The following is a 14,296-nucleotide window of genomic DNA, read 5'->3' on the forward strand; positions in this document are numbered from 1 at the left end:
TTCGGAAAGTCAATAATAGAAAGAGAGTGATAATGTGTATAGAGTTGAAGTGTGGTAGTAGTGCGTGTGGTGTGGCGGAAATTTTAAAAACTATCATAAAAAGAAATTTACAATTAATTAATAAATGTACAGGATAAGTTGTCGTTGACTAACTAACTTTTATACACATAACCAATTGTTATTTATAAAAGACTGGTCTTGCTAAAACGTTCATGCTATTTATAATATCACCTCACTTCAAATCTATAATGATATTGAACCCTCATAAACTAATATGCACGAGATAAATGAACATTGACTAAACTTTCAGAAAATAAAATAAAATACACGGGATAAATTATCATTGACTAAACTAACCTTGATTTACACAATAAGTTGTCATTTATAAAAACTGTTCATGCTAAAACATTTAAACTATTTATAACATCACCACCTCAATTCAATTCTACAACGATATTGAACACTTATCAACTAAAATGCACAGGATAAACAGAGATTGAATAAAATTTCGTAGAAAACTGAAATGCATCGGATAAGTGGTCATTGACTAAAATTTCAAAAGTAACATAACTAACTTTGATAAACGATATTTATAAAAAAATTGGTTTTACTAAAATGTTTCATGTCACCTCACTTCAATTCTATAATGATATTGAACCCTCATAAACTAAAATGCACGGGAGAAACGAACATTGACTAAACTTTCAGAAAAAAATAAAATACACGGGATAAATTATTATTAACTAAGCTAACCTTTATTTACACGACAAGTTATCCTGTATAAAAATTGTTCCTGTTAAAACGTTTAAACTATTTATAACATCATCACCTCAATTCAATTCTACAACAATATTGAACACTTATCAACTTAAATGCACAGGATAAACAGAGATTGAATAAAATTTCGTAGATAACTGAAATACATCGGATAAATGGTCATTGACTAAAATTTCAAAAGTAACATAAATGAACGAGATAAGCTGTCGCTAACTAAACAAACTATGATAACCGATATTTATAAAAAAATTGGTCTTACTAAAATGTTCCTGTTGTTTATAATGTCACCTCACTTCGATTCTATAATGATATTGACCCCTCATAAACTAAAATGCACGAGATAAATGAACATTGACTAAACTTTGAGAAAAATAAAATAAAATACACGGGATAAATTATCAATGACTAAACTAACCTTGATTTACGTAATAAGTTGTCCTTTATAAAAACCGTTCCTGCTAAAACATTTAAACTATTTATAGCATCATCACCTCAATTCAATTCTACAACGATATTGAACATTTATCAATTAAAATGCTCAGGATAAACAGAGATTGAATAAAATTTCGTAGATAACTGAAATGCATCGGATAAGTGGTCATTGACTAAAATTTCGAAAGTAACATAAATGCACGAGACAATTTGTCGCTAACTAAACTAACTTTGATAAACGATATTTATAAAAAATTGGTTTTGCTAAAATGTTTCATGTCACCTCAATTCAATTCTATAATGATATTGAACCCTCATAAACTAAAATGCATGGGATAAATGAACATTGACTATTTTTTCAGGAAAAAAAAATAAAATACACAAGATATATTATCATTGACTAAACTAACTTTGATCTACACAACAAGTTGTCCTTTATAAAAATTGTTCATGCTAAAACATTTAAAACTATTTATAATATCATCACCTCAATTCAATTATAAAATGATGTTAAACTATTTATAATATTACATGACAAGTTGTAATTTTTTTTTAGCAAAAGTTGTAATATTATAATAAATTGTTGGATATTATTTTTAATATCTATATAAACTTAAAATATACACACAATATCTCATTTTCCATTATATTCAAATATTATAACATTGTTTACGTTTCAAGTTTAACAAATTTAAATAAACTTGTGTTATGTAAAAATTGTATTATATTTTAATGTGCATTATCATATTCTGAAAAATGTAACAATCATTATAGAGAAATAACTGCCCATCACATGTAAAGAAGTTATATTAACATTTTCAAAACCTAAAAAAAACATCAAATTTTTAAATAACAATATTTAACAACCATTAAAAAGAAAATCAGACTCTTTTAAGCAACAAACAGTTACTGTACCCGTGCGTCAGCAAGGGTATGTTACTAGCAGATGATTAGAAAGTGGGATACATGTTGACAAGCAGATGGTCCTATTGGATAATCGCTATGTCGTCCCATACAATCCACATCTTCTCATTAGATACGGAGGTCATGTAAATGTGGAATGTTGTAACAAATCCAACTCCATCAAGTACCTTTTCAAATACGTGAACAAAGTCCCTGATAAGGCATTGATGCAGTTGTCTGTTGACGGTGACAATCGTGATAAGTCCAAGCCGGTTGATGAAATAAAGCAGTATTACGATTGTCATTATGTTTCACCTTGCGAGGCTGTTTGGAGGATATTTTCTTTTGATATACACCATAAATGGCCTCATGTTCTCAAACTAACGTTTCACTTGCATAATGAACAATCAGTACTATATGATGGTGATCATGACATCGAGGACGTGGTGATGTATAAAAAGGAAGCATATACCATGTTTCTCGCGTGGTTTGAAGCAAATCGTCAGTATGTAGGCGGTCGCGATCTAACGTATGCTGAATTTCCAACAAGATTTACTTATGATAAGAAGGACAAACAATGGCAGCCACGTAAACTAGGATATCAAATTGGAAGGCTTCATTACACGCCGCCTGGTATATGGGAGTTGTACTACATGAGGATACTATTGACCGTTGAGTTGTACTACATGAGGATACTATTGACCGTTAAGAAGGGCTGCATGAGATATAAATGCATAAAAACGATTAATGGACATACCTATGACACGTTCCAGGAAGCACGCTCTGCTTTAGGATTACTTGATGACGACAGAGAGTTTATAGATGGTATCATGGAAAATGGTGAGTTAGGTTCGGGCCATCAATTGCGTTGGTTGTTTGTGCATCTCTTAACCACTAGGACAATAACGAGCCCTGATATAGTATGGGATGCGGCATGGCAGTTACTGCCCGATGATATCTTATTTGAACGTAGGAAGCGTCTGAATATTCTGGGTAATGTTTATTGTACTTATTACGAAATCTATGCACCATTTTTGTTTTGTTTACGATCTAATTTTTGCATTTTTTTTCTCTGTCTAAAAAGGCACATTTTAGAAAATTGGTTAACATAGTCCTGTTCAAAGTATTGTATGTCTATCTCAATAAATATATTTATCTATTTAAGAAGTGATAATAAACAAATACAATATTCTTTCAAGAAAATAATAAACAAATACACTATTAATTTGTTTATACACTATTAAATAAATATATTTATTTACTGTCAACGCCACAAAACTGTCATATATAGCTTTCCACTATGTATATTTTGATTAATTTGTTCACATTTTCTGTTCTTTAATTGACTAATTTTTCACGTTATAGGTTTTTAGTGAGCATTCATGACATCATTTTGTAGCAGTTCCTATATCTATTTATTTTTGCGTTAAGTAAATAATGGCTTGGGAAATCCTTAACAAACAAGCTTATTTCTTTAGTTTGAGTTAAGTTGAAAGAAGCTTTTTCGATTAAGAGTTGAGCCGTAACTTTAATATCATTTTTTCCGTTGCATTGCATATATTTTCTTACTATCATTTTTCTTCAAGTGTTAATAATAATTTCATGACTTTACATTTAATATGCAGATCTGCGTATCGGTGACGATGACTTGAAGAACCTGTGTTTGATTAAAATTGAAATGTTGCTTCAGGAAAACGGACGGTCGCTTACTGACTTCAAATCTATGCCCAGGCCAAACGCAACATACATGTCAACTTTCACAAACAAGCTTATCGTTGATGAGCTAAGTTACAACAAAGATGAACTGGAAAAGACACACGATGATATGTTACTGATGCTGACTGATGAACAAAGATGTGTGCATGACAAGATCATGGAGTCTGTTGGTTCTGACGACGGTGGTTTCTTTTTCTTATATGGTTACGGTGGTACTGGAAAAACCTTTATATGGAAAACATTGCCGTCTGCTGTTAGATCGAAGGGGTTAATTGTATTGAATGTTGCATCCAGCGGTATAGCGGCTCTTCTATTACCAGGTGGAAGAACCGCGCACTCGACGCTGACAGTCTCTATTGAAATTAACGAGGCATCATCGCTTACGATGGAAAAGGATAGTCTTAGGGCAGACCAGGTGCGTGCTGCAAAGTTGATAATTTGGGTTAAGGCTCCAATGATGCACTAATGGTGTTTTGAGGCAGCTGACCGATCATTGCGTGATATCATTCATGTCCAAGCATGATCCCCTAAACGCGCTTAAACCTTTTGGTGGAATGAAGGTAGTTTTAGGTGGTGATTTCAGGCAGATATTGTCTGTTGTCCGAGGAGGAACAAGGCCGGATATTGTTGATGCCTCAATCAATTCGTCAAAGATATGGGCTTATTGTAATGTGTTGAGGCTTACTATTAATATGAGATTGGGTGCATCTTCGGTACCTGCAGAGCAGGAAGAAATTGCTAATTTTGGCAAGTGGATACTCTCAATTGGAGACGGCAACGACGCTTCGGATGAGAATGATGAAATGAAGGTAGAAATTCCTGAAGATTTGCTGATATCAGACACAACAAACCCGTTGATGTCACTTATAAACTTTGTGTATCCCGATCTAAATGATAACCTTGGTGACCAGCTATTTTTCCAATAAAGGGGAATACTCGCACCAACGCTTGATTCAGTTGAGCATGTTAATGAATTTATGATGTCGCTGATTCCAGGTGAAAAGAAAGAGTATTTAACCTCTGATTCTGTTTGTAGATTGGGTGAAAATTCTGATGTCCAAAGCGAGTGGTTCACATCGGAATTTCTTAATGGTATTAAGAGCTTTGGAATTCCAAATCACAGGTTGAAGCTAAAAGTGGGATGTCCAATTATGCTGATGAGAAACATCGATCAGGCCAATGGACTGTGTAATGGTACTAGGCTGACAGTTACATATCTAGGGAAGAGCACGATAGCTGCTACCGTAATTACAGGAAAAATGGCAGGTACCAGGGTATTCATTCCCATTATGAATCTTATTCCGAGTGATCCAGGACTACCCTTCAAATTGAGGCGCAGGCAATTTCCATTGACACTTTGTTTTACAATGACAATAAATAAAAGTCAGGGTCAATCTTTATCTCGAGTGGGGGTTTATCTTCTTAAGTTTGTGTTCACGCATGGATAACTTTATCTCGCTGTCTCTCGAGTAACTTCAAGAAAAGGTCTGAAGCTGCTCATCCTGGATGAAGATAATAATGTTTGTAAGGAGACCACAAATGTTGTGTATCGTGAAGTTTTTCAAAAAGTATGATCATTGGTTATGTTTTAGAATTGTTGTTGCTATAATTTAGAAAACTAAAGTTGCCTATTGTTTGGAAGTCGTTTTATTTTTAATTTCTTTGTAAGGCGTACTGGTCATTATAGACATGCAATTTCTATATAAGCAGATCCTCCTGCCATTGACTATTAATTCATGCACTTTTCAGGTTTAACAATCCGCGGAACCTTCTTTTTTTTACATCGTTGTTACCCTAAAATACAATATTTACATTAGACCATTTGTTTTGTAAAAATTAAAAACAAATAACAATCGGCGTTTCTGTAGCCCAAACTATATATATTTATACACACCCGTAAAAAATTAAACGTTTGCATTGACCGACTACGTGTATGCATGTGACAATGACTATTATATAAAAAAAACACATATTTTTTAGTTTTTATGATTAATAAAATACATTTTGTCAACAAATATTATTACATAGTACGTCGGCGTATTTTTGCAAGAAAATTACATATGCTAAGTTTAACAATGAGTGCATCTTATACTACAAATAATTAGTACAAGTATAATAATCCAAATATTTTTATCGTTATATGCAATGTTTTGATATTTCAAAATATATACAAAATTAAGATGATATTTTTTTCATATCGAATTTAAAATCTATACATTTGATCAAAAAAGTTTTTTATTTCCCCGTGCTGGCACGGGTCACTATACTAGTTGCTATATATTTATGGCTATGCTATTGGCTCATAGTTATTAAAAAAAGTGTCTTATTAAATGATATAACTTCCCCATTTGTTTTGCGAGACACTTTGACGCTCAAGTCAGTATTGAGCATAGAAGAGGGGGTTAGGATAGTAAAGAGAATCTAACATTGGGGACTTTTTAATTATACGCCCCCTTAGGCTTATGCAAACACAATCCACACATGCATTTTCCCCTTCAGTGGATGTCAATGTGTCAACTTCCATGGGGGCAACCATGGTGTAACGCCCTATTTTATTATTTATTTATTTTATTGAGTTTAGATGTCTTTTTATAATTTAGTCGATTTATTTTGATGAGTGATATTTTGTTATTTTATATGTTGGTATTTATTAGTAGAAATATATATATTATTTGGTATAGAAATATATATGTTACTTGGTGTAGAAATATATATATTACTCGCTGTAGAAATATATATGTTATTTGGTGTAGAAATATATATGTTATATGATGTAGAAATATATTTGTTATTTGGTGTAAAAATATATATGTTATCTGGTGTAGAAATATATTTCTTATTTGGTGTAGAAATATATATGATATAGAAATATATTTGTTATAGAGATATATTTGTTATAGACCCACTCAATTTTATGAAGGTCTATTTTTGCATAGTGCACCTTTTTGTTTTGGTCATAAACACCCATTTTGTATTCTTTTAAAACATATAAATCTGAAGCTTAAACATGTAATTCAAATATTTTAATCATTAATGTTTTTTATTTTCTATTTTTTTTCCTTCTCTCATCGATTCTCTCTCTCCTGCTTTTCTGTTGTTCCATTCTTCTCTTCCTTCTTCAATCATGTCATCGCTGCTCAAAGATTAAAGAGTATTCTTTCTTTTTCTCGCACTGCAATTTCAGCAAGGTCGAGAAACTTCTCCTCGTGACGGTGGCTGCGGAGATGTTGTGACTACCGTTGAGTATTCTTTCATAAATTGGGTTCCTTTGTGCGTGTTTTGTAACTCCCACTTTTAATTAATTAATTATTTAATCGAGCCTAGACGAGTTATATTATATTTAATATATGTGTGGATTATGATGATTTATGACGATTTAGATGATTTGGATGATTTTAGATGATTTATATGATGTGTTGATTTTTATGAGAAGATAAGACTTATTTTATTGATTATTAAAATAAGATTTGAAAATAAAATAAAATATTTAGTTAGGGGCTGTTTTGAGATTTTAGAGAGTTTTGGGGGAGAAAGTGAAATAAGATAAGATTTTAGGAGGAGATATAAAAAGGAAAGACCTAGATTGTAGAAAAAATTAGTATGTACGATCAAACTTTGGAAAAAGAGGAAAAGCCATAGAAGGGAGATGACCAAGAGGAGAGCTGCGATTTTCATCTAACAAGGTAAGGGTGAGACTAATGATTCAGTATTATTGATTGATGTAATTCTGATGATCAAATTAACAAGTTAGGATCGAATTAGAAAGTTTTTGAAATTAGGGTTAATAGGTGATTTTGATGATCCAATGATGTTAGGTTGTTAGATTGATGCTTAAAACGTCCCTTGACCTTAGATTATGATTAAGATGAATTATGGAATCGAAATTAGGCTTAAAACCTTGAGAAAAGATAAATTTTTGAGAAAAACTGCATTCTACCCAAAGCGACATTCATCGCTCACCATAGCGAATGATGTAACATCCCGTTCTCCCAACATGAAAATTTCTTAACAAATAATCAGAGTAAGCATCATAAACGGGATATCACATTCAAACATAATCGCAAAACAGTTAAATAACAATTTAACTTTCAAAATAAATATCTCAAACATTGCAGCGGAGTTAATTCAAAATTCATAAATCGTTTTGGCACGTATACCCCATCAAATATTTCAAATAGTTATTTAACATCATAAAATATCATAAATGATTCACGTAAAGGAAATGAAGCATGCATATCAAAACCCCATCCCGTTACGTATCAGAGCGACCTAGACGACTCAGTGAGGCAAGGCCACTCACAACAGCAACTGCACACTAAGCTCGATCACCTGCAAGTTAGTCATACGAAGAGCAACATTTCCAAGCAGAAGGGATGAGATTTCACAAAACAATAATATTAATCAATATAATTCAACAATCATAATTAACAACATAAACATCTTAAACATCAATGCATCTTTGATAAACAATTATCAAGTAATCACATCATTCAATCATCATCAATAACATACATGTTTTGACTCGACAAATGCGACAATGCAAATATAAACCTCTTATATGCATGTGGTACCAATCAGGGCATGAGCCCTCAACATCATAGTATTAATATACTTTTAAGGCATCGTGGTGAGGACAAAGCTCAATTCGTGGTGAGGACAAAGCTCTAGGGCATGAGCCCCCAACAAAGTATGCTAATGCATGGACTCTATCATCTAAAACATCTTAATCATCATCTCATATACATCCAATAATTTGGAGTTCAACATCATCTTAATCATCATGTATAGACTCATGCAACTTAGTTAAATAACAGCAGCAGCATAATCAGATCACAGCAACATCATAATTTCATAACAACAATTCATTTCAACAACATCTAGATCATTCAAGAATAATTCAAGTAATGCATTTATTCGTTAAATCGCATTACAAACAACTTAACAGTTCTTAACAACTTCACAGATTCCAGTTAACATCTTATATAGGTTTCATTACTACCTAAGGTTCCATTCCTAACCAATCTAAGCAACTCAGGTCATAACATTCTCAATTACATTTAGTTCTGGAAGTGCTCACGAGGCGAGAGCATCTGCTCGCCATGGCGAGTACTTGCCAGATTTCCAACTACGGTTGTTCCAGGTTCAATCCTGTTCTAATTCATCCTCTAATCTTTAGTAAACATCTAAAGGTACTCAAAAGCATCTAAGGTTCAACTCAAAAGTCCAAAATACGAAAATTAACATGCTCTCTGGTCATGCTCGCTATGGCGAGTAGGGTTGCTTGTTGTGGCGAGCTATGACTTGTAACTCGCGAGGCGAAGGGAAGTGGCTTGCGTGGCGAGCGATGAACTTCATCACTCGCGAGGCGAGGATCATCGTTCGCCAAGGCGAGCGGTGAATGTTGGGTCGGGCAGAATGCAGTTTTCTACGAAAATCCATCTAATCTCATGGTTCTAAGCCTAATTTCAATTCCAGAATTCATTCTAAACAAATTCTAAGGTCAAGGGACAGTTTCTACATGAATCTAATCAATTTCTACCGTTTGATCATCAATTTTAGGGATTTGACCTAGTTTTCGGTTTCTCCAATTCAATCCTAGTTCTTGCTAATTAATCATCAGAATTATAACAATTAACATTACTGAATCATTAGTATCACCCTTACCTTGTATGAAGAAATTGCAGCTTTCCCTAGGTGATTCTCTCTTCTCTTGGCTTTTCCTCCTTTTCTCCAAAAACAGTTGTACGTACTAATTTCTACAACCTAGGTCTTTCCTTTTTTATATCTTTTCCCAATTTCTTATCTTATCTCACTTTCTCCCCCAAAACTCTCTAAAATCTCAAAACAGCCCTCAACTAAATATTTTATTTTATTTTCAAATCTTATTTTATTTAACAACAAAATAAGTCTCATAATCTCATCACAAATCAACAAAACACATAACTCATCTAAAATCATCTAAATTGTCATAATTCATCAAAATCCACACATATATTATAAAAATATAATATAATCGTCTAAACTCGATTAAATAATTAATTAAATAAAAGTGGGCGTTACAAATGATGATTCTCGCCTCACGAGCGATGAACTTCATCGCTCGCCTCGCGACCGATTTTCCCTCGCCACACGAGTTGCGCGTCGCAGCTCGCCAGATCGAACACCTTTACTCGCCATAGCGAGCATGACCAGAGAGCATGTGAAGTTCTGTAATTTTGACTTTTGAGTTGAACCTTAGATGCTTTTGAGTGCCTAAAGATGTTTATTAAAGATTAAATGATGACTTAGAACAAGATTGAACCTGGTTTAGCTTAGAACAACTTTAGTTGGGATTCTGGCTTGTACTCGCCATGGCGAGCAAATGCTCTCGCCTCGCGAGCACTTCCAGAACTGAGTGCAAGTGAGAATGTTGTGATCTGTGTTGCTTGAATTGATTAGGAATGGAACTTTAGGTAGTAGTGATACCTATATAAGAAGTTAACTATAAACTGTGAAGCTATTATGAAATGCTAAGTTCATTATAATGTGATTTATTGATTAATTGCATTACTTGAAATATTATTGAATGATCAAGATGTTGTTGAAATGAATTGATATTATGAAATTATGCTATTGTTGTGATCTGATTATGTTGTCATTGTTATTTAACTAAGTTGCATGAGTCTATACAAGATGATTAAGATGATGTTGAACTCCAAATTATTGGATGTATATGAAATGATGATTAAAATGTTATAAGATGATTGAGTCCATGCATTAGCATACATTTGTTGGGGGCTCATGCCCTGGAGCTTTGTACTCACCACGATGGAGCATTTGCTCAAAATAATGTTGGGGGCTCATGCCCTAAAAGTATATTAATACTAAAATGTTGGGGGCTCATGCCCTGAATTGGAACCACATGCATATAAGAGGTCTAAGTTGCATTTGTCGCATTGTCGAGTCAATGATGAATGATGTTATGATGCTTTGATGTTTTAAGATGCTCATGTTGAAGATTTGTAATGTTAATTATGATTTGTTGAATTATATTGATTAATATTATTGTTTTGTGAAATCTCACCCCTTCTGCTTGGAAATGTTGCTCTTCGTATGAGTAACTTGCAGGTGATCGAGCGTAGGTTGTTGTTGTGCTGTCGTGAGTGGCCTTGCCTCACTGAGTCCTAGGTTGCTCTGATACGTAACGGGATGGGGTTTATGATATGCATGCTTCATTTCCTTTACGTGTTCATTTATGACGTTTATGTTGTTTAACTGAATTTTATTTGAGATATTATGATGGGGCCTACGTGCCAAGACAATTTATGATCTTGAAATAACTCCGCTGCTGACAAGGGAAAACAGAGAATGGTCGATGATAGACGGCCTAAGAAGAAGGATGCTCCTACGGAGATTGTCTGTTTCAATTGTGGTGAGAAAGGCCACAAGAGCAATGTTTGTCTAGAGGAGGTAAAGAAATGTTTCCGGTGTGGCAAGAAGGGTCATACATTAGCTGATTGTAAGCATAGTGATATTGTGTGCTTCAATTGCAAGGAAGAGGGTCACATTGGTTCTCAGTGCAAGCAGCCTAAGAGGGCGCCGACTACTGGTAGAGTTTTTGCTTTGGCTAGGACACAGACAGAGAATGAGGATCGCTTGATCAGAGGTACTTGTTATATTAATAATACTCCTTTAGTTGCTATTATTGATACTGGTGCCACGCATTGTTTTATTGCTTTCGATTGTGCTTCTACTTTGGGTCTACATATGTCTGGTATGAATGGAGAGATGGTTGTCGAAACTCCAGCTAAGGGTTCGGTAACTACTTCTCTCGTATGTTTGAAATGTCCTTTGTCTATGTTTGGTCGTGATTTTGAGATGGATTTAGTTTGTCTACCTTTGAGCGGTATGGATGTAATTCTGGGTATGAATTGGTTAGAGTACAATCATGTTCATATTAGTTGTTTTAGCAAGTCAGTGTATTTCTCCTCTGTCGAAGAGGAAAGTGGTGCAGAGTTCTTGTCTACTAAGAAGCTGAAGCAACTGGAACGCGATGGTATATTGATGTTTTCTTTGATGGCTTCTTTATCTATTGAGAATCAGGCAGTGATTGATAAGCTACAGGTGGTATGCGATTTTCCTGATGTTTTTCCAGATGAAATTCATGATGTGCCTCCAGAGAGAGAAGTTGAGTTTTCTATTGATCTTGTTCCTGGAACGAAGCCGATGTCGATGAAAACTTATCGTATGTCTGCTTCCGAGTTAGCTGTGTTGAAGAATCAGTTAGAAGATTTGCTCGAGAAAAAGTTTGTTAGACCAAGTGTTTCACCTTGGGGAGCGCCAGTTTTGCTAGTGAAGAAGAAAGATGGTAGCATGAGATTGTGTATCGATTAACATCAGTTGAACAAAAGTAACTATTAAGAACAGGTATCCACTTCCGAGAATTGATGATTTGATGGATCAGTTAGTGGGTGCACATGTTTTCAGCAAGATAGATTTGAGATCAGGTTATCACCAAATTAAGGTAAAAGATGAAGATATGCAGAAGACAGCTTTCAGAACGCGTTATGGTCACTATTGTAACGCCCTAGTTATTATTTTATTTTATTTTGATTTATTTGGAGTCTCATATGTGATTTTATATGATTTTTGGTGATTTATGTGGTGTGTGTATTTTATTATATAGTTTATAATAATAATAACTAAAATAAGAGGAATTATTATTATTTTAGAAATTAGGGAGTTAATTAGGATTTAATAGAATTAAGGGGAGTTTAATGAAATAAAAGGGGAGTTATAGTTTTGGGAGTTAGGAAAAGAAAACGTTAGAAGCAGTTTTACGTGAAACAAGTTTTGGGAGAGAAAACCAAGAACAAGGGAAGAGAAGAACAAGTAGAGCCAAGATCAACCGTGTGTCGTGCGATTTTCTGCAAAACTAAGGTAAGGGTGAGATTTACTTTCAATAGTATAGATTGTAATTCTGATTTTGATTTAACATGTTTCTGGTAGAAATTGAGAAATTTGGGATTAGGTTTTGATTGTTGGTTTTTGAATGAAAAAGTGTAGAAACTATATAATTGAATGGTGAAAAGAGTGGTTAATCAGGTAGGTTAGTGATGGGTTAACGTTTTAATGATAGGGTAATCATATGGTGATGTTTATGGATGATTTTGGAGAGTTTAGGGTTGAGAATTGAAGCCAAGGAGGCTCCCATGGTAGGAAATCGCAGAAAAATCTGTAATTTCAATATGTCTGATGCTGTCTAAATCATGAGGCAATTCTAGTGATCATGAGGCGATTTTGATAGAAAAATCTGTAATTTTTGTATGTCTGATACTGTCGAAATCATGAGGCGATTTTGACAGAAAATCTGTAATTTTAGTATGACTGATGTTGTCTTACCATAAACCCTAAAATGCAATTTTCTTCACTCCAAATGCTTCCAAACTTCCTCCTAAGTGTAGGGACTTTATCCTAAACGTATAGAGATGTTTTTAGGAAAGATATAACGTCGTATAAGGGTCTAATGAGTTCATGAGTGGTCCTTGGGGTAGGGATGGAAGTTGTCTATAAGGGTATAGCCTCACAATGTATCTGAGCTAATATAATTGATGTTGTTGATTACTAATATCTTTGAGTTGTTGAATTTTGTTTGAACGTTTTGAATGGAGCTTGATGTATGAACATGATTAAGATAAATTGTGCATTTTTCTGGATTGTTGGATTGATTAATGATGAACCATTGATGACTGTGTTGTATGTTTACATTCATTAAATCATACAAGTGTGGAGTTATGGAGAGTTGAGTCATACACATATATATGCATTTGTTGAGTTGTATGTAGATATACACAGGTTGGGTAGTTGCATAGCATCAAAGTGGGAGAGCTTCGGCTCTGGAACGCCTTGTCGTTCAAAGCAGTGGAACACTAGTTGTTCAAAAGCGGTGTTGAGCGGTGAGGACTTAGATCCTGATGAGAATGCTTTAACCATTCGACAGCGGTGTGGGTCACGGCCCTGAATATGGTACCACATGCATATTTGCATTTATCAAGGAGTCTAGGGTGTTGTTTTAGCGGTGTTGTCATGTCATTTGCATGAGTCGGTGTTGTTGGTTGTAATTGCCATATTGATGATGATGATGTTGTTTTATGAAGTATATATATTTATGCATATAAGATGATGAACTGATTATATTTAGGGTGTTAGATTCAATTGACGAATTTTAATATCTATATCTTATTGTTGTGAATCTCACCCCTTCTACTTGAAAATGTTGCCCTTCTTATGGGTAACTTGCAGGTGATCCTGAGTAGTTGGTGGTGGCTCAAGTGTCGTGTCTAGGGCTCTGATACGTGGGATGAGAATTATTATTGTTTTTCTTTCCTATGTATCTTATTTTGGAACTTGATGTTGTGGCCCTATGTTGGTTGAATTATGTTGTTAAGGCTTTATGCCAAGATATTATTTTGGAGGTTTAAACAGTTGT

General features: G+C 34.1%; 1 protein-coding gene across 1 annotated transcript; it reads left to right on the forward strand.

The window, feature by feature from the left end:
• The first annotated feature begins 2,189 nt into the window (after positions 1-2,189).
• On the forward strand, positions 2,190-5,583 carry LOC120579535 (uncharacterized). The gene is made up of 5 exons (XM_039831955.1): positions 2,190-3,105; positions 3,738-4,243; positions 4,311-4,731; positions 4,825-5,102; positions 5,578-5,583. Exons 1-5 carry the CDS (start codon positions 2,190-2,192, stop codon positions 5,581-5,583), a joined length of 2,127 nt encoding a protein of 708 aa, XP_039687889.1.
• The last annotated feature ends 8,713 nt before the right edge of the window (positions 5,584-14,296 follow it).

This window comes from Medicago truncatula, chromosome 3, assembly GCF_003473485.1.
Source record: "Medicago truncatula cultivar Jemalong A17 chromosome 3, MtrunA17r5.0-ANR, whole genome shotgun sequence".
NCBI lineage: Eukaryota > Viridiplantae > Streptophyta > Magnoliopsida > Fabales > Fabaceae > Medicago > Medicago truncatula.